The following is a 20,139-nucleotide window of genomic DNA, read 5'->3' as shown; positions in this document are numbered from 1 at the left end:
GCCCGGGGGTTGTGGGGACGGCCGGTGTCCGGGCCCCCCCCGCTGCACAGGGTTGTGCTCCACGGCAGCAGCAGCAGAGAGAGCTGCCTCCCCTGGGAACGGGCAGCAGCTGGAACTTCATTAATCGGTATTCTTGCAGCTGTCAAAAAGGGAACTCGGGCTATTTATGCACTCCTAAAATTTTCGTTTCCAGTAGATAAACATGAACATAAAGTAGAAGTGATCAACACCGAGGTTTACTGTCAATAAGGAAAAACTGTCAGTTTTATGGTAGTTTTACAGTTTTGCGAAGTTTCTGATTGACATGCTTTGTTAATGCAATCGTACTTGAAATATTAATTGTGACAATATCTATTTTACAGTGCTAGCAGTCCCTTTAAAATAAACATGAAGGTCCTGCCCAGAACACTTGAAAACTAAGGGACTAGGGACCTGGTGACGGGGCTGATTTCTGTAGAGCTGGGTGTTAAAATCAGGGCCAATCCCCAAACTGGTCACCAGGAAACGCCCAACAGCTCCGTTCCCTGCCACTGCTGTGAAGGTCACCTCTGCCCAGTGAAAACTCTCAGACACCCTCGGCACACAGCCCTGACCCCTGGTCATTTGGCAGCACACCTCTGCTCACAACCCACGGCCTCCTGTGTGTTACTCCCACCCCAAAAACCTTTCTTTGCAGTAGTGCATTTGAATTTCTCAAAGCTGTACATCTCTGCATTAAATACCCAAAATACAAAGTAAACTATTTATCTCCCATTTTCCTGCAGGGCAGACCATTTTTTTTCCAAGTTCAAGTGCCTACACTGATCCTCCCTAATCTGTGTTATGCACCCAAAATACATAGAAAGCTTTCAGGTTCTCTGATACTTCCTGAGAACTGATTGTGGCACTTCTAAAACAGAGCCAGGCATCTTCCCAGCCCCTGACTCCCACCCTTGTTTATTAAATCACATGCCTCGCAGCTCTTCCTCTTCAAGGTGAATTATATCGTGGACTTTGCTGGCTCTATACAATCCTGCTGATAAAAACATCTATCATGCATTCTGGATTTAGAATATTTGTTAATAACCTTGCTCAGCAAGAGGTGCAGTTCAAAGCCATGTGATGTCTGGCCGGTTAGGCTGCTGATTCCTGAGCCGTGTAGGAGACAAACTGGAATGATTTAACTTCAGCAGTCAGGAAGAGAGCATGTGGTTAGAGAATCCAAGAATAGAATATATTTTAGCATACTTAATGCCAAAACACCCTACCAGGATTTAATGGTCCAGGCAGCAGGAAGAAGGCTATTCTCTGCATGAAACTCATTTCAGGAGAGTAACAGCCACTCAATACTCAGAAGAGAGCCTCAATGTAGAGTGAGTTAGGGATCATTTCTTTCAAAGCAGCTGGGAAGATTTTGGACATGGTGTTGTTTTATGAGTATGTCCCTCTAGTATAAATTTCTAAAGTAAATTTCCAAAATGGATTTTGAAAACAGTTTGCAACCTAGAGGTTTTTACAAAACTCCCTGTGAAGAAAATGTTGCAACACTGTCACAGTTTCTAAGAGGTCGCTCAGCTTTTCAGAGCTGTGACTGGCTCCAGGTTTTCTTCCCCTTCTGCCCTCACTGATCAACCCTCTCCAGGCAGCATCTCCGTTCTGCTCCTGATCCTTGCTCAGGGGTCTGGGTACTCAGGACAACCCCCTTCTGGAGCTGGCAGGACAGCCCAGGCCCTGTGAGAGCTGTGGGACTCTACATCACAATTCCTTAGGGAGGAGGAGGAGGAAAGCTGCCAGTGACAAAGAAGGGAAGGAGTTTGGTTTAGTTACAGATCGAGGGCCCCACCCAAACTCAATAGATATCTGCAGCGACCAGTGGAATGTTTTCAGGTACTAAACCACAGCAATCATAACTTTTTGGGGGTTAAGCTGTTAAGAGCAGCAGCATGTCTGGACTTCATGAAGCAGGAGACAGTGACTGATGTTCTTTAAGCAGCATGTACTTAGAGTGGGGACTGAATCTGTACATTCAAGTGTAGAAGTCTCTACTTGGTGAAGTAATATCCTACAGCTAAGTTTTGCAAAGAACACTCCTTGTTAAATTACTATGATTTTGCTTTTTTCAGGTTTGATATTCTGTGAGAAACTTCTTAATGTGGCAAGCAGGTGTGGCTTGTCGATATTTCATAATTTTTAATCATTGCCATTTAGAACCAAAGTCAAGTAAATTGGTACCAACTCTCTCCTGTAGACATGGGTACACACGTAAATGAAATAATTTAAAATATTAACCTGCATCACACTAAATGTATTCGCATTAGGCACAGCACTGGTTTAAATATATTTGCATAAAAAGAATCACTTTAAAAAAATCACTTTTATAAAAATCACTTTTAACCAGTCTTGTAAAATCAATATAAAGGCTGTAGTTAGATCCTTTGTCTCTACTTCTCAGGCAAGGAGAATAATAGATTATGATTTGTTTAAAGTCCTATTATACTAGCAAAGTACGGTTTGAAAGTGATGTAATTATTTTGCTACAGTTCATTAATTCCTACTCTGTTAAATTATCTTGGGTTTCTTAAAAAGCTGAAAGAACAATATTGAGGCCTTGAACAATTGACTTCTGGATTGCCAGGAGATGGCACTGACGGCCCACAAGCCCCTATACACACGTTCATGAAGCCTGGAGTAACTGCATGGTCTCCCCAGCTTCTGGATCCTAATATTGGAACCTACTGGCATTAGAGCCCAAGGGTACAAGCAGAGAGTAGCCCCATGTGTGCTATTTGTAGCACACAACAGGAAGTATTTAAACATAAGACATGCAATTATCTGTCATGGTACCTCAAAGCAATGTCTGGAGTGCAATCACCTCTCCTGAGATTGTGGGGAGAAAAGACACAAGAGCTATGTGAATAATTGAACCATAATGGGAATGCCACTAAACCTTTGTAGTTTCACCTTTTGTAAGTTACAGTAAATACAGGCACTACAGAGAAACATACTGTACTATGCTAACATCTGTTCAGTTACCTTGGACAGTAATTCAATTAATCACGACCACTCACAGGCAGTAGCTCCTCTCTATACATTATTCTTAAATGTAGAGTCTAAAATTATTATTTGTTTTTAAAGAGTCAGTATTTCTCCTAACAGGCTTAAGGATTTTTTAGTGCTAGTGTCTATAATCGGCTTTACTTCTAGGTATGCAATAAGCCTGGGAATAAAAAGACAGCATGAAACAGTACTGAATTAAATACATATCCTTTCAGTTCCAAAACAAGAAGCACAAACTACACAGGGCACGGTACAACTGACACTTTATTCCTTCGTGATGGGGATATATAGTATTGAAACTGCAAGAGCCACAAAAAAAATTAAATCAAAGTGCAAACCTCTAGTAGAACTGATTATGGAACATATTGATGTTTTTGGCACAAAAAGTGGGGAATTACATACTGCAACAAGATTGTAAGTTTACTGAATGTAACGCTTCTGTGTTCAGTAGTCACATTTGTGCACTGCAGAACAATACAATGTAAAACAGTGACTAACACGATTCACATACAGCTCTATACAATTTACATCACACGTCCAGTTAAAACTTCTCTGAAAATACATGAGATCCACTGATACTTTGTTCACAATCACTTAACAAATACCATTCTTTAAGCAGGCTTATCTTTTCAGCTTCCTTATTGATAAAAGCAAAAATAGACAATCTTAAATAGTAAATTATTTTCCTCAAATGGCTCCATGTGGATGTTTTCTATTAATTTGGCTCTGACTTCATTGATACAACATATATGAAGCTGAACAAAATCAAAAGCTCATTTTTTTCCATCTTTTCCAATTTGCTGTGAACAAACAGCATTCTGTGTACTGGCTTTTTGTTTTCAAAACTGGACATAGTGGTACATATGAGCTCTATTCCTATCACATGAAAATCACAAAAAAATCAGAGCTTAGCTTCACACAGTGGCATCTATTTAAAACTGAATATTAGCATGGTAAACACAAAAATACATAAATGGAAGAATTCAAGTTTATCTCATAAGGTACAGTATGCATTCACATTTTCATTACAGAGGGAGACACTGTATTCACATTCTGTGTAAGAAAGAAACCCACATATCACAGATCTCCCTAAACTCTTAGCAAAGATAACATCCATGAAGTATCTATAATGCACATTGTAGCTCTTTCATTTCAACTGAGCTAAACTGACTGCTGAAAGGAAAAATCCTTTGATGAGTAATTCAAGCCCCATGGCTGAGCTATTACCACAAGAATTTCTGTACTGGCCTGCTCTGTCATACAGCCTCACAGTTGTTATCAAGAGTTTTATGTGGGCAACTATCAGTGTTCAGTGTCTCATCTCCTTTTTTGGTTTGGGATTTTATTTTATCATTTATATTAATCAAGAATGATGATTTGTATCAGGCATCTGAGAAATGTTCTGGTGACAAAATGTACAGGACATGCATTAGATGCACATGTGTCACTGCAGAAATGTCCTCACAACTGAATTCTTTGTTTGGGCAACAGAAAAAAAAAAAAAAACAAACAGCAAACAGCAAGAACATGAAGCATTTGGCATGATTTTAGTTCTTAGTACCATACTGAAAATACATAAACTGAAGTGCTCATAATGTTTTTATCTCTAATGCCAGAATAAAGATTAGCACTAGAAGCTGTGAGGTGAGGGTGATCCCACTAACCAGCTTAGGTAACGCTTTTCAACAAGAGCATCTATGTTAAGAGGCTGCGATTCCTACTGAGGCCAACAGAGAGAAAGCAGGTGTGGTTTTAGAGCACCTAAATTCTGTGCCTGAAGTTGGACAGTTTGAATACAACACCTGAAGGAATTTGGGTCCCTCAGCCACTCCCTTGCTTTCTGTATACCACAATGCAGCCCTGAAGCCAAGGAAATCTCAATGGCAAGAGATGAAAAACCAGCCTCTCTGTCTACATAGCTGCTTCTCAGCTCTGAAATCCCGACTCCTCCTCCCCCTCCCCTAGTGAGCCAGGGCAATTCACTGTCACCCATTCTACGGCTTTCAAGCACACAAGGTAACAACAGTGTCACCAGAAATGGTTCTTTTTTTCTGGAGAAATCTTAAAAAGAGGTCACCCTCGTTCCTCTCTGGATCTACAGCTCCTGCTGACTGTCATCCTTACAGCTCAAAATAAGTTGCTCAGACCCAAAGCAGCCCCTTCAGTTTCTCTTCTCTCCTGGCACCTGCTCAAGGAGGAAGTAAGTTTAGGAGAGTCCATCATGGCTTGGGATACTTTGGAACGAACAGTGAAGAAGGAGAAGTGAAGAAAAAGACTCAAGTAAGAACTGAGGCAACAGAAGGCAGAATCACTTGGGATTAAAAGAGAAAAGTGCTCATCATGCCTTGATGAGCAAACTAGAAATGAAGAGTCTGAGGAAGGAGACAGGTGAAAGATGAGAGAGGGTGGAAGAAGGAAAAAAAAAATACAACAGAAATATTTAACAATAAATAAAATAGAAATCCTACAGCCTAACACTCCCAGTGCAGCTGGATGCTCTGGCTCCCTAGTAAGAGGAGGGAAGAGGGACTGAAGGACACGGATAGGGGCCAGGCCCCAGGAGGTACATGGACAAGTCGGGCTGGGGGGGGACTGTTTCAGCTTTGTACGACAGCTCCCACCGCTGCACAGGTTTTTAACAGAGTACAGCTTGCCTTTAGGTGCTCACAGCTCAATACTGCAGGGCCACTTTTTGGCACAAAATCTCTGTTTAATGTCAAGTTATCTTAAAATACGTGACACTTTATTAAATATTTAAAAAGCACCAAGGGAAGGCAGAAAATGATTCCCCACTGCAACATTTACATCCTTAGAGCCTGATCACCTGGCTCAGGTTTAAATGATGGTGCATGGGAATGGAAGGGACAAAGGGGAAACACTGGGATAACCCTTTGGTTAGTAGAGTCATAGGCAGAGTCATAAATAGAAACCCCCCCCTCCCACTTGCTGTTTGGCTGGCTGAAGAACTTCCTTTGGGACACGCTCTTTCCACATACCATTTATTTGCTCGTCACTGCTCTCTTCCCCACGATACCTCGTGTCATCACAACTTACAGTGCACCCACGAAGCACAAGGGGTACCCTGGTAGCTGCCAGGAGGTTTTCCCCCCATTACCACTGAGATGCAGGGTGAGATATGCTGGAGAGAACCTACGAGTATGAGTACTTGTGTTTTCTCCCTTATTAGCACACAAAGCCAGCACACAGGTTTCCCAAGGATATCCCGGTGTGTACTTGGTTAATACTGTTTGTTTTCCTGCAGACCACATTGCCCGAGCCCCCTCACTCCCTACTGTACCTCAGCAACATGCCACAAGTGGTTCAGGAAAGGTGGAGGAGATGTCTAGGAAGCTGATAACATGTTCAGACTATTTGTCAGTCTCTGGAGAGTTCCCACTACTGCCTCTGTTTGGGAATTTCTCCCATCTTTAGTTTACAAATGATTTAACAAGAAGCATGTGAATACAATGGTGTGTGTTTCACTTTGTGGTGGTGAAAAAAAAAAAGCTGTGACTCAGTGGGTAAACATGTTGTGGAATTTGCTACAAAAATTGTATTTGCCTTAACTGAATACCACAGTGAATACTCATGCCACTAAAAAAATATAAGATGGTTATTGTTCCAAGGAAAGCTGTCCCAAGGGCAGATAAAGTAAAAATGCCAATCTTCCAGGAAAAAAATAGCTTCCCTTATTCATGGGCATAATCCAGGAATAGCTGTCCTTCAACTCCTTCTATCACCCTTTTCTTTTCAGTTTTGCTAGTAAGTGGCCTCCAAAAGAAGAGAAAACAGAAAGGAGAAATAAATAAATTTTAAGATGTAAACAAAGAGATTTAACTCCCCCATACTTTAGATTTCTTTTGTAGGTTAAACTTTTTCAAAAGCATCTCTGCCTTTAATTTTTGTGGTCCAGAGGCTTCCTAGGATCTGGCCTTTTTAAAAACTTCTCTCCCATTCTCACATTGAAAGTCATGGTCTTAGCAAGAAACTGGGACCTGAGTTTGCAGGAGGCAACTTGTGTGGCTGCACTACTCTCTTCTTCTGTCGTGCAAGTTTCCCAGGCAATCATTGCCCTTGAACATTCCCATCAGAGGAAGCTTTTCCAAAGTTGGTACCTGGTGCCTGAAGCAGACTCCAGCCACAGCTCTGCCCAGCAGCAGCACTGTGATATGGCCAGGACAGTGAGCACTGCCCACTGTTCCAGCTAGTGTACGGAAAGCTTCCCTACCACACAAGGTACCCGGCTCATGAGCCCACCGAGTTTTCTTCAGTCCCCCCAATACCTTGCACTACTGAAAGTAGAAGACTGAGGAAGGAAAAAGACATGTAGAACAAGGAAGCAAGAGAAAAGAAGACAGAAGGGAACAGTGCAAAGACAACAGAGGTGCTTGAAATACTGAGAATTAGCTGGGTTTCACAAAATTTTCACACAGATATGTTAAATCACTAAAGCTAAGGGTTAGCCATTATAATTATCTTCTGCTAGCCCATGGGACTAACTTACTTCAGAGTTATGTGCTCCCAAAAAACCCTACATCCACCTTAAATACCATCTGCAAGGACATAATAAAAATTCACAATGCAAAAAATTGTAAACAAGGGTTAGTAGCACAGTGGTACAGTAGATTGTCAATAAAAACAATAAAAGTGTGGATACAGATTCGTCTACCTTGTGTGTAACATTATTGCCAGTTACAAGGGAGGGACTCTGTAAACTCATAATTCTGAAGCTTTGTTAATAAGCACAGAGCAACAGGTGAGTGCCCCATCTACTTTCTCCAGTTCTGTGTTGGCTATTGGAATCAGCATGTGGTCCTTCAGTTTTTCAAATACCTGTTAAGAAAGAAAATGTAAGGGAAAATCATTACACTTTACACCTCCGTTTTCCCTTTTCTCTAAGTATTTACAGAATGAACAGACATGGATTTGTCAGCAGGTGCCAAGCCATCCCATCACTGTTAATCAACATGAACATTTACAGGGCACGTGGCCTTCTGGCTATGGGATTCACACACATCATACTGCAGCAAGGGAGCTGCTGCTACATCCAGTTATGTGGAAAGGGCACCACAGGCACAAGTGACCAAGTCTCACCAATAGTGGAGCTGAGAACAGAGCCCAGGCCTCCCAGCTGTTGCCATCTGCTATTTCCACAAAGGGAGACCACAGCCCATTCTGAAAAGCACCCGATTTCAATCCCCAGCAACCTCCCAGCAAGGTGGGGATGCCGGAGCACCCCCAGCGTGGCTCTCACCTTCGCGCTCTCCGGGTACTCCTCGGGGGCTCGGTGCAGCAGGACGTGCCCTTTGCTGGGAATGTTTAAGTAGACGCAGTTTGCTGCGGCATCGTCAGGCACTGTCAGCTTGTCATAGCGGTGGTCGCTCATCTGTTGCATGGTCTGCCAGGAGACATGAAGTGCAGCTATTTACATCAAACACATCAGCAGTCCCAAACAAATGGGAGGACAAAATCTTCAAAAATAGCTAACTGTGATTGTCAAGGCAGTCAAGGGCCATTTTGCTATGTGGCAAGTAAGGATATCTCCTTTTATGTCTGCCCTTTAAGGAAGAATCTACTAAACCTATCTGAAAGGAGCAGTAAAAACCTTTGTGCAATGGTTCCTGCAAGCAGCAGGATTAAGTAGGGCACTTGGTAAGCATCCTCTGTGGGGTCTTTTCCTCAAGGATTGCACACCGAGTATGCAAAACCGCTCCTGACACTGATTGAGACTATAGGTGCTCACCACCTTCAAAAAAAGGAACCATTGTTCAATATTTATATAATGAGCATGAACTAAACCAAACAGGACAGGAACGGTTCCCAGCTTGGATATCAGCCCAATCTTAATTCTTTTCAAGGACCTCCGTTCTGCTTTGCAAGCAGTTACTCTTTCACTAAGCACCTGTGCTGGGGAGCGAGCGGGCACGTCTGCGCTAATCCTCGTTCCCAAGGGGACAACACAATAAACCCCTTGCAACAGAAGAGCTGCTGGGTTTCAGAGGTCTGGGTTATAAATATAAGGCTCATACACAAAGGTAGAGCCTGGCTGGCTGGAATTTCAGAGACAGAGACTCTCAGGACATGACAAGCATGCAATCCCATGTTTTGGATCAGATCCTTTTTTAGTAAGGATAGGAAAAGCCTGAAGACAAGATGCCTAACTCCCCATTGTAGCATTGCAGCTTTACATCAGCTTTGGCCTCACAGAGACCAAGAGTAATGCAGAATTGAACAAGGCTCAAAATCCAAAACTTTGGTCCCTCTGAAAGCCTAATTAAATGCAAGTGTTCCTGTTTCTCCCCCAGCCCACCTATGTTCCCACATACATTGCAAAGATGCAAACAGAAAGAAAAGGCTTTTTTTCAGCTTAAAATATTCACATTAATATTATCTTTAGAAAAGCCTCGTATTTTGTTAACTAGATTTTTCAACTAGATTCCCTTCTCAGGGAGAACCCAGAGATTTACATCACACAGCAGAAAGCAGACTTCAATTTTAGGCACAGTTAAGTTTGTCATTAAGTTGTTTGCAAGATCATTAATCTGTACTACTTCTCATTCATTAAAAAAATACTACATGTAGCTGATCTATAACAGGGTCTACAACATAGAAGCAACAAAAAACTCATGCTTGCCCACACCTATGGTAAGTAATTCCTTTATAGGTCTGGATACATTTTTCAGGTTCTGGCCTGAGTCATCCACATCCCGCAGAGAACATGAAACTCACAACAAAGAATGCCATGCATTCTTGAGGAAGTGTTATCAGATTGTCATTTCTTGTTCCTTCTCATGTTATGAAACTCTCCCAAGTTCCCAAGGACACATCTACCTCCATAAAAGGTTAATGTGTTTTTCTGGGAAAAAATCCTTGCACCTTTACTTCACCAGATGTAATTTTGTATTTTCATGTGCTTTAGCAGAGTTGATTTTCTTTTTTGTAATTTTGTTTCTGTTATGTTGCCAAGATGTGTTTTATTCTGCTTTCCTTGATGTTGCAGACATCCAGCAGCAGGAGACAAGCCCTAGTGTGGCTCTTCTACCTGGTCACCACAGTCAGCAGACATGTCCTCTACCAGCAGCTTCCCTTCCTACATAATGTTTTTAAGTCTTGACTAAGCAAACATTTATTAAATCTGTACATGTATCAGTAGAAAAGCCACTATATCTGGATTTCACTAAGCTCCCAAACAGTTGTTCTTCCTTCACTCCTTGTTGGAAACATAATTCTGATATTGTAGGTTTTCTGTAGGAACAGCTCATTCATCAGAAATACATTGTGAATCACTGCAAAACACTTCCATATGGAATTATGAAAAATTCTTAAGCTGAAGGGTAAAGACAAGTCTCCCATTCATTTGCTTCTGCAAAATGCTGAAGTGAGAACTGCAGCAGCAAGCAGAAATAAAGGACAAGTGGCAGGGCTCTAGTGCCTCAAGGACCGGCTTTGGGAAGCCTGGGAGATGATGATAAAGGGCACGTTAAGAGGATTGTTTTCAATATTAAAAAACACACAAATGGTGGCTGAATTAGTTCAGAAACAAATGAGAAACCCTGAGTGAGACAGTGAGACAAAGCAGCACAGGAGTTTCAGGGGACAGCTGTGACAGTGGGACTCGGATCTCAGCTAGCTGGAACAACACCACAAGAAAGCTTTTATTAGTAACTGGAGGTTTGACAATACAAGATTACTCTCTTCCTCAGCTCTTAAGATGAAAGGCAAATCATATTTGCAAGCTTTCATCGCTATTATAACTATGCCTGACTGTTGCAGTAAAATTTTAAAAACCACTTTTAAAATTTTAAAAATCACTTATTTGAGAGAGTGCCCAGGCAATAACACCCCAAACCTGCCCCACAGGGAGGCTCTGGATGCAGCAGAAATGCACCAATATGACACAATCACAGTACTTTACAGACCCTTGTGGTTTTCTATATTTCTATTATGTGAAGTCATTAAGTACATGTGCCTGGCCAGATTGACTCCAGGGCAGAGAAAAGGAGATAAAAGCAAGGTCCTTTGATTGTATTTTCTATCAGATACATCCCAAAATAAGATGCATTTATAGAGGGCTGGCTTTCTGTCCACAAATGTTGTACAACCAGCTACGTTAAGAGCCAGGCATTTCCCGCGTGCCTAGTTTTTCTGGGAATTTTCTTCAGCCTAAGGAGGGTAATTTTCACTGCACATTCTCTCAGCCCTTAGTCATGCTTTCCTTATGTTGAAGTCATTCACATAGCCTAAAATGCCTTCTCTATAGTTTTTTTTACAGTGTGTCCTCAGACAACTGAGGTAATGGATAAGCTAAATAATCCTAACTATGAAGCAGCATTATGCATGAAGGAAAAATGTGTATGCTTTTTGGGACTATTATCACTGACAGAGCTAAGATGACTGCATGCACTTTTAAAAGAGGCCAAGCCTAGCTACAAATTTTCCCCCCTCCATGAGGAAGGCCCCAGTCTAGGCCCTGCTGCCTACTCACTCTGAGACCTACTCACATCCAGATTGCTGCAGGACAGAGAGCGACCAAACCCACCTGCAATGCACATTTCCATCTCCAACTCCCCACAAGCAAAACCAAACATACACTGAATGTTCCTCTTGCTAACAAGGCGTTGAACACCACACTTAAAAATGCCTATGTGATGCTGACAGAGAAGCAGAAGCCAAGATTTCCAGGGTTTGATGTTTATATTGATTACCCCTTTTCTTCTGACCCCTAACATTTAAAAGAAAAATCAAATCTAAGCTCAAGTTGAATGCATGTAACCCTACACCCACGGGATCATTCCCTCACCAGCTTTCAGCTATCTTTTCTTAAATCCTTCAAGTCAAAGTATTCTTCAAAGAAAACTAGTCACGTCAAACTATTTAAGATATTTTTTCTATCCCATCTCTTTTGTTTCTTTCCAAGCACATTGAACTTTGGCCTGTTTTGTGCTGATGCTTAAGCGGCCTTTGGCCCGGGATCCAAGAGAATGAAAGGTGTGAGAAAAGATTAAACTACATCAAGGTTTTGCCTATGATGACAAAAATGAAGTATTTTTGTGGTGCAGGGCAACTAAAACTGATGAGAAGAATAACAGCAATAGGCAGTCACATTCCCCCAGGCTGGATGAGAGTTTGGAAGGACAACATGTTTCTTTTCTGCTTGGAGGAAAGACCGCTTGTCTGGGAACAACATCAGGTCTATGCCCTTACACAACAAAGGCAAGAGATGAGGACAGGCACCTGGCCAGTGCATTGCCATCTGGAGGGATGGCTGAGAAAGGTAAATTAGTGCTTGCTACCTGGAAAATACTGCTGACTGCCAAATCTGCTTTTTTAAAATCCTTGCAGCACCTGGAAGAGCTTCTTTTTTAGTGCTGCATGGTGGGGTGTCTCCAGCCTCAGGTGAGAGGTGATGATACCCACTTTTGCATCTCAAGATAGGGACTGGAGGTGACCAAGATTTGGTACATGGTTTCCAGGAACATCAACTCATCAGCTGTCATACAGAGTGATACCAGCTCAGCACTGTCCTAGGCCCAGGGGTCTGCCCAGTTTGCTTTTGAACACGTAGCAAGGTAGCTACAGAGTTCAGACAGGTCTTGTGCAAGGAAACATTTCTTTTCCTTCCTGTTTTTGAACCCGCCCCTTTAGAGTTTATCTTTGCATACTTTTAGAGCTCACCTGGTTCTTGCACTGGAAGAGACAGTGAACAATTGATCCCCGGTCACCTTTTCCACATCATTCCTGACTTTTTAGGCATCTATGATCCCATCTTAGTTGTCTTTTTTCCAGGTTATAGCCATAGCTTGCTTAGTTTGTCTCCTTAGGCAAGCTGTCCAGGCATCCATCACTCCTTACTGAACTTTTCTGAATCTTTCCAGTTATACTTTACCTTTTTTGAAATGAAGGGCCTGTGCATGCAAAAAGCACACCAGAGACAACATGCTGATGCGCCACAGCTTTATCAGTGGCATAATGACATTCTCTGTTTGGTTTTCAGCTGAGCTAGAAATTTCAACAAGCCCAGGATCTCATTTCTGCAGTAATGATCAGTCAGAGCACATTATTTCATGTGTGATGTTCAGAGCAACATCAGAGTAACATTCAGAATTGTTATTCTCTCTGTCCCTGCTGCACATCACTTTACACTTAAACTGAAATTCATGCACTGTTTTATTACCCTGCCTGTCCTCTAAGTTCCTTCCTCATTTCTTCATATTTAGAGAAACAATTGGCACTGGAGAGAGAAAGCAGCAGCCTTTGGGTTCAACACAAGAAAATGCAGGACAGAGTGGGGCTGGTAAGCTGTGCCACAGTGCCACATGGCTTGAGCAGGGACTCAGCAGCTTCTCAGAATTTCCTTGAAACACAGCAGTGACCATGAAACACTTGGCTAGGCTGACCAGAGGGGACAGAAGAACAGAGCTGGAAAAGCCAGGGACCTTGCTGGAATATCGAGATCTATGAGGAGCGTCCCCCCTGACATGCAGACAGGCAGGAGAGACAACAGAGTAGTAGACTCAGTAGGAAGGGGACATCACAGCCACTTTGAGCAGCATAAATCAAAGGAGAATGATCTGAGCCTTCCTGTCAGGTACCTAAAGTCTGATAGAGATACAGGATAGGACAGCACAGACCTACAGATGCAAACTACATTCAAGATCTCTGTGAAGCCAGCAGTGCCCCGGTCTGCCATGGTCAGTACGCCAAACTTCTTAGTCCATACACAGCCAGAGTGTTGCTTTAATTTCCGCCTACCACCCACGGTCTCAGCAGCTGGGCTTTGGGCTTTGCCTCCCTGCTGCACCCTCCCAGTCATGTTTTCCAGAAGGAAGAGTTCTTTTAAGCAACATCTCCCACCCTGCTCCTTGGCTTTTCCTGGCGCACGACGCCTTTTGCATCACCACAGATGTGATGGGCACTGAGTGTTGTTCATGTACACACCTGCACTGCTCTGCCCCCAAGCCACCAGCCCTCATGGCCACACTGTCACCTGCCTGCCAGCTCTGCCAAGGACCACTGCAAAGGGAAAGCATGACCTGAGAAGGACAAAAGGAAGTGGATTACGTGGGCTGTTGTTTTCAGTCGAGAAGGCGAGAGCACGAATCCTGTCTTTTGGAACAGGAACCCAGGGAGAGAATAGTCAAAGGGAAAAAAAAGAAGCAAAGGAATAGAAACATGAGTCCCCATTTACGCAAGGCAAATGACATCTTCTCAGTCAGCCTCTGAGCCAGCTCCTGAGGCTGGCAGCCTTACTGGTGAGGAAAAACATGTATTGAAAGGAACACTTTCCTCACCCTTTAAAAACAAACAAACAAACAAACTAAACTGATTAATACAATAACCTCTAGTCTATAAATATATACTTTTGAGTCTTTATCTTCCAAAAGACTAGATTCTTCTGCACATATGCAAACTGAACAGCACTAACACTCAGGTAAGTGCAGTGTCTATTACAACATCTAAAATAAATTAAAACACAACTAGTTGACCTTTTTAAGGTAAGAGGTAATCTGGCACTCAATGAAGACCTACATCCTCTGAGATGATGTATACCCCTAACTCGTAAAGCAATGAAGAATCAGAAGGAGATAAAGAAAAGTGCATAGAATTTTATAAATTGATTAATTTTCCTATCTACAAGGCTGAGAAAAGCAGTCTCATTTTTTAATGTTTAGCTTTAAGGGGAAAGTTCTCAATGGTTCTTTGTATTTCCCTAACCTTTCTTCGTTCCTGCATTACAAAAAAATCAGCATTCATCTGCACTTTCTGCTAATTCCCTACCTGATGTCATCTTCTTTGAGTTATTAATATTAGTAGTGATTTCCACAGCAACCCATTGTGATAGCATAAATAGAGGATTATGACTTCATGTGGGGAATAAGCAGAGGCACAAATGATGAATTCTTAAGGAAGGAAAGATAATGTTTTCATGCAAACTTGTGCATTACTAGAAAAGACAGTTACTACACAGAGAACAGGAAGAGCAGATTTAGCTGAGCCTTTTCCTGCTGCATGGCAGTACAGGCTGTTTTCTAAGAACACCAGAGAGATGAAGTTTTCCCTTAGGTGTCTGTTCTGGAGGTACTTCTGTGGCGGAGCTGGGAACCCCTCTGCTTTATCCAGGCACTGTAACCCTCCTCTCATGCAGGGAAACAGTACTCAGCTCTTCAAAGCTGGCACATTGCAGAGACTTCAGTTACACAAGATGGAGTAAGAACAAAAGGCATTTAATCAAAGGAATGGGGGCAACTGCCAATGTGAGAACAACTCCTTGTGCTCAAGTCTTTAAAAGCTCTGCTCTGATCAGAGCTTGGATACAGACCAAGGGCCCAGTTACCCAAAAGAGACTCCTTTCTATTTTATCCTTACGATGCGGTTTTGATAAGCCTCCCTTGACCACTGTCAAAACAGCTGCATTAGCAATAGCGTCCTCCAGGGAATAATTTAGGGGATGAATGAGCAGCTCCACTCCCAACAGAAGATATTGAATGAGAGAGTCAAGAACAAGGCAGGACGATCATGTCCAAGCTTTTATTGAAAGCAGGAGGAAAAAAGAAAGGTATTTGCTAAAGTCATGTCACTGCACTACTGCAGATACTTCAACACACTCCTGACCATAAAGAAATCCCATTGAATAATGAGGCTGGATTCCAGGATACCAAGGACCAGCATCAAAGTGCAGATGTCACCACTGCTCTGGGTCCTGCTGGGCCAAGTCTGTGAGGGGACATGAGGGGTTACACAATCAGCTGCATCACCTGCTCTGCCTTGCACCCTGACTGGCTCAGTCCTGACATCTTCCACAGCCACACTGCCTCTGTAATTAGCATCCACTCCTCTCAAATGACCAGCTGAAATCCCACGTTTCACATGCCACTCCATTATTCCAGGTCTCAGAGTGATTATGCCAGACTCAGCTGACTGCAGGATTGAGCTCAGGCCATATGGTGGGATGAGTGCCCTCCCTTCCAAGATCCATCACCAATCCCCAGACACCCTGCATTACCCCAGATCAGTGGGGTCACACCAAGGCTTTCTCTATGAGCCCTGTGGGGAGACCCTCGGGCTGGTCCTGCACTACTGTAGATATATCTGTACTATAGATTTTGGTCAATGCCTGCTATCAGAGCCTACCCAAAGGACAGACTCATTTCTAAACAGGTGAGAGAAGAACTTTATCAGTAGGAACTTGCTACAAATACAATCCATACTGCTTGCAAGGGAATAGTTGAGCTTGTCAAAGCCAGGAACAACATGTGCAACCCTCAGATCCTTTGGGATTACTATTGAGTTATCCAAAGGGTGACAGAGATGGTTTGATCAAGGACTGTGTCCACAATCATCTGTTGCTGTCCAAGTCTTCCCTCATCACAAAGTGGAGGGAAATTGTGCTCTGTATCAAGCAATACCAACAGCCACAAATGTGGCTTTTCTGGATTTAGCATAGAGCAAGACATTACAGAAAGGAGTGTGCAACAGTTCCCTTCATCACCTTGCCTAGCTTTTGCTTTTGCTACTGGAACCTGAACTGGATTAAGTCCCGGGCCAGTTCCTGTTCTTCTGCTGTCCCAACAAGACCCCAGGGCTGTGTCCCTTGTTGGGGAAAAAGTGGTGCAGAGTGTTCACCTGCAGCACTGCCACATCACCTCCCTACACTGGGACCGGCACTGTCACACTCACAATAAAGATCAGCAACTCTGACAGTGCAGGATCAGAGCCCAAAGGTGACATATTTATAGGAAATCCTGGCCTCACCAAGGGAACTGAAAAATAATCCCAGGCTTCATTGTCTCAATAGCCATGGCCAATGTTCAAATGTGGATTACATGTACGGAATTATAAACAGGTTTAACTACAAGAAGGAATTAAATGCATGCTGAAAACAGCAGAGGGAAGTTAAAGTTTCAGATGTGATAGTCACCAGAGGCCCCAGTACTTTCTGCACTTAATCTGTCTCTTTCTTTCACCAAGTTTCCTCAAGTGCCACTTTTCAGCTGCAGTCCAAATAAATACACTACACTTGCCAGAACCTGAAGAGGATTTAATGGTTAAAATGTCATTTCTGATTTATTATCTGCTTCTAGCATGTGGTCTATTATCCTAAACTCTGTGGATTCATTTCCCAGCTCACTTGCAGTGCTTCACATTACACATACTGCACTGAACTCACGATCAATTGCACTTGGCCATATGTGAGCACCAGATGTAATTTCTTTTTTTGTTTTTAAAGTATTGTAAGGATACATAAGTTGCACCGGTAAGAACAATCAAGAAAAATTTCTATTTCAAACAAGATTGTTAATAAGAAGATAAATCCTATTTTAAATGTAAAATATTAGCATAGCATGATGTAGGCAGCTCACTTGCAGCAGTTGCCTAACGTGACATGTGAAAACAACTCAATTACCAGAGATGGTTAAAGACAGGTCAATCATCTTGCTTGTATGACTGCATTTCCAGTCATGAAAAATGGCAACATGAAGGAGGGGTTTAAAATAACAAGCTATTCCAATAAAGGAGTGGCATGTTGGGCTGTGCCAGGCAATGGACTCAGCAGAAGCTCCGGGGACTGTACTGCCACAGACTCTGCGGGGTAACAGAACAGCTGACAGCACTGCTACAGCTCAGCTGATCTGCTGAAATCCAGGGAGCAGCTTTTAATTCCAAGTGTCAGTGCCTCAAAGATCCTCTCGCACTTGCGTTTCCACAAGACTGCAAGAAGCTGACTGCCAACTGAATTTTTTTTTGTTTTGGAGGCAAGTAAACAAATACATTGTCAAAAAGCAAGAATTCAAATGTTAGGGTAAGCTGGTGATCAGCAGCGCTGCAAGTGCCATCATTTCCAAGACAGACAGTTTACCCATTTGTTTGCCAATAAGTTCTCTGAAGAGATTTAGACTCCTGGAGAAACAGCCAGATCCAACTCACTGGAACATGTTCTGTGTAACTCCAAATGTTGCTGTGACATGGCTGCCTGATGTAACCTGTCAGCTCTCTAGGAGCATGAGAGCAGCACGTGCTATGGGACAAAACCCTGCTCCAGGCCAGACTCCCAACCTCAGGTGGCAGGGTATGAGCAAACATTATCCTCAGACACATGCAAACGTGCTGCTCAATGTCCAGTGCAGAGAAACACACTGAAAACTGACAGAGTTGATTTATTTTTAAAAATATATCCACCAACAATCAGAGATTGCTAGAGTATCTTGCTAATAACCATGTTCTTTTAAAAATGTATCTGCTTATTACTGTACCTTGATTAATGCTGGTGTTTACTTGATGGGTAGTTACCAGCAATATTTGATCAACTTAGACAAAAAATATTTTTGGTTACTGCAAACATGATTTTGGCACTGCAACATGATTAGCCAAGCTGTGCAGAAGGGTTTAATCAAACTGATGAGTTCTCAGATTAGCCCTGGCTCAAGTTCAAATCGCAGCACTGAGCAACAAGTATTGTAGTTGAATTTTGCTCGTGTTTATAAACACTCTATACAAGTGTAGGGCCTCTCCCTCCTTCTTCATGACAGAACAATTACTTCCCCTCTGTGAATTCTAGAAGACAAGTTTCCTCATGGCAACATCTGAACTAAATATCTCCACTGGTCTGATTATATCTCCTTCCTCCCTTCTAATACCAAATTATCACATTTTCAGTCTACAAAGCTGTGAATAACAACCTGCATAATCCATTTATTTCCTTAAGATAACTAAAGTTAAATTAGCATCACCATGGTCTTGCCTGATATAGACATTTTTTATGGTTTGCACACCCAGGAGACCCTAACGTGTACTTCTTGCTCCCTCTTTCACTGATCTGTATGTATTTTAAAATTCCAGCATCCTTAAGCAGATATTAGAAAAAGACCAGAAAGAGACTGCTGTTTAGATTCTTTTCTTATGTGCTTTACCTTCAGGGCTTTCTGTGCAGCTTCACTTGATCCGATAGCAATCAAGTTTGGTCCAGCCATGCTGCAAAAGCTCTTCAGATGCAAAGAATCATGAACAGGGACTGTGGAGACAGCATAATCCTGTATGGGAGTAAAGAATGGTGCTATAAATATTTTTAAAGTGTCCTAGTTCCATAATTATATGGAGGCATTCCGTAATTAATTTTACTCTCTGCAAATTTTCAACCTCAGGGCACAGTGTCAACTGTTTAAGTATGACACTCTCCTCTGGACCAGCTTGTCTTGTCTGGAGACTGGCATAAAATCCAGAACATGTTTCAAATACTACTATTGTTGCGACTATAAAGAAATACATTAAAAAGCTTAATTAAACAGTTTGTACATAAAACCTCTCCAGGGACCAGCAGAAAGAACACCGGGCTGACAGATGAGAATATGAAGAATGTGTTTATGTGCTCTCAAAAAATAACAGCCTCCCACTATCCAACTGATTTTTATGCAGCAATCTCACATTTCAGATCCAACTTCGGTATCTACTACTTTACAAGATGCTCAAACCTTTTCAGCAACTTGTACCTTTGGGGTTTTTTTAAATCAGGTCTTAAATAAAGTACATGAGTATGACAAACATCTTGGCCACTACAATTACTAAATTAGTGCAGTGAATGACAGCTTGTATTTCCTGTGGCATGAATGAATCTACAAACCTTAAATGTGTCAGCCAGAATTTCTGCACCACGTTGATTTGTCCGCCTGGAAAGACCTACGAAAAATTCTCTGCCTGGAATGAAAAAAGCAGACCAGCTTTAGAGACATTCTGAAGCAATCTTTCATGTATTTCCATCTTCTATATTTCTTTTCTCAAGATGAGTAGTTAAACTGAAAATTCAACATAAAAGAATGCAACCTGCAATTGTGAGCTGATAATCTAAAGCAATTAATCTTTTTCCAGAAGACACATTTCAGCAGAAGCATAAATAGCTTCCTCTTCTAAATCTCTGCAGTGGTCATTGGGTCAGGAAAGACAACAGCTGGGCTGGATTAGTATACCACTGATTGACCATTTCACTCTCCCTCTGAGATTTCCTCTGGTCTCATGGCAGATCTGCAATCACCGGCATCCTCCAGCACCAGAGAAAATCAGTGCCGGATCTGCACTGCCTTAGAAAGGCCTTCCTTCCTGGTCTGCCTCTTT

At 42.3% G+C, this 20,139-nt stretch overlaps 1 protein-coding gene across 2 annotated transcripts in view; it reads right to left on the bottom strand.

Moving 5' to 3' along the window:
* Window positions 1–3,282: 3,282 nt before the first annotated feature.
* DDAH1 (dimethylarginine dimethylaminohydrolase 1) overlaps window positions 3,283–20,139 on the bottom strand; it is a 95,836-nt gene continuing 78,979 nt past the window's right edge. For both annotated transcript variants that reach the window (XM_017729966.1, XM_017729967.1), the window contains exons 3-6: window positions 19,652–19,725; window positions 18,945–19,064; window positions 8,291–8,434; window positions 3,283–7,869 (exon numbers count right to left, since the gene is read on the bottom strand). In XM_017729966.1, coding sequence (XP_017585455.1) covers window positions 7,753–7,869; window positions 8,291–8,434; window positions 18,945–19,064; window positions 19,652–19,725 — 455 coding nt within the window. In that variant the 3' untranslated portion in view covers window positions 3,283–7,752. The remainder of the gene's footprint in view (window positions 7,870–8,290; window positions 8,435–18,944; window positions 19,065–19,651; window positions 19,726–20,139) is intronic.

The sequence above is a fragment of the Corvus brachyrhynchos genome, unplaced genomic scaffold, assembly GCF_000691975.1.
Source record: "Corvus brachyrhynchos isolate BGI_N302 unplaced genomic scaffold, ASM69197v1 scaffold101, whole genome shotgun sequence".
NCBI classification, from domain to species: domain Eukaryota; kingdom Metazoa; phylum Chordata; class Aves; order Passeriformes; family Corvidae; genus Corvus; species Corvus brachyrhynchos.
Note: the sequence above shows the minus strand (reverse complement) of the source record. Positions and strands in the feature narration are given on the sequence as shown.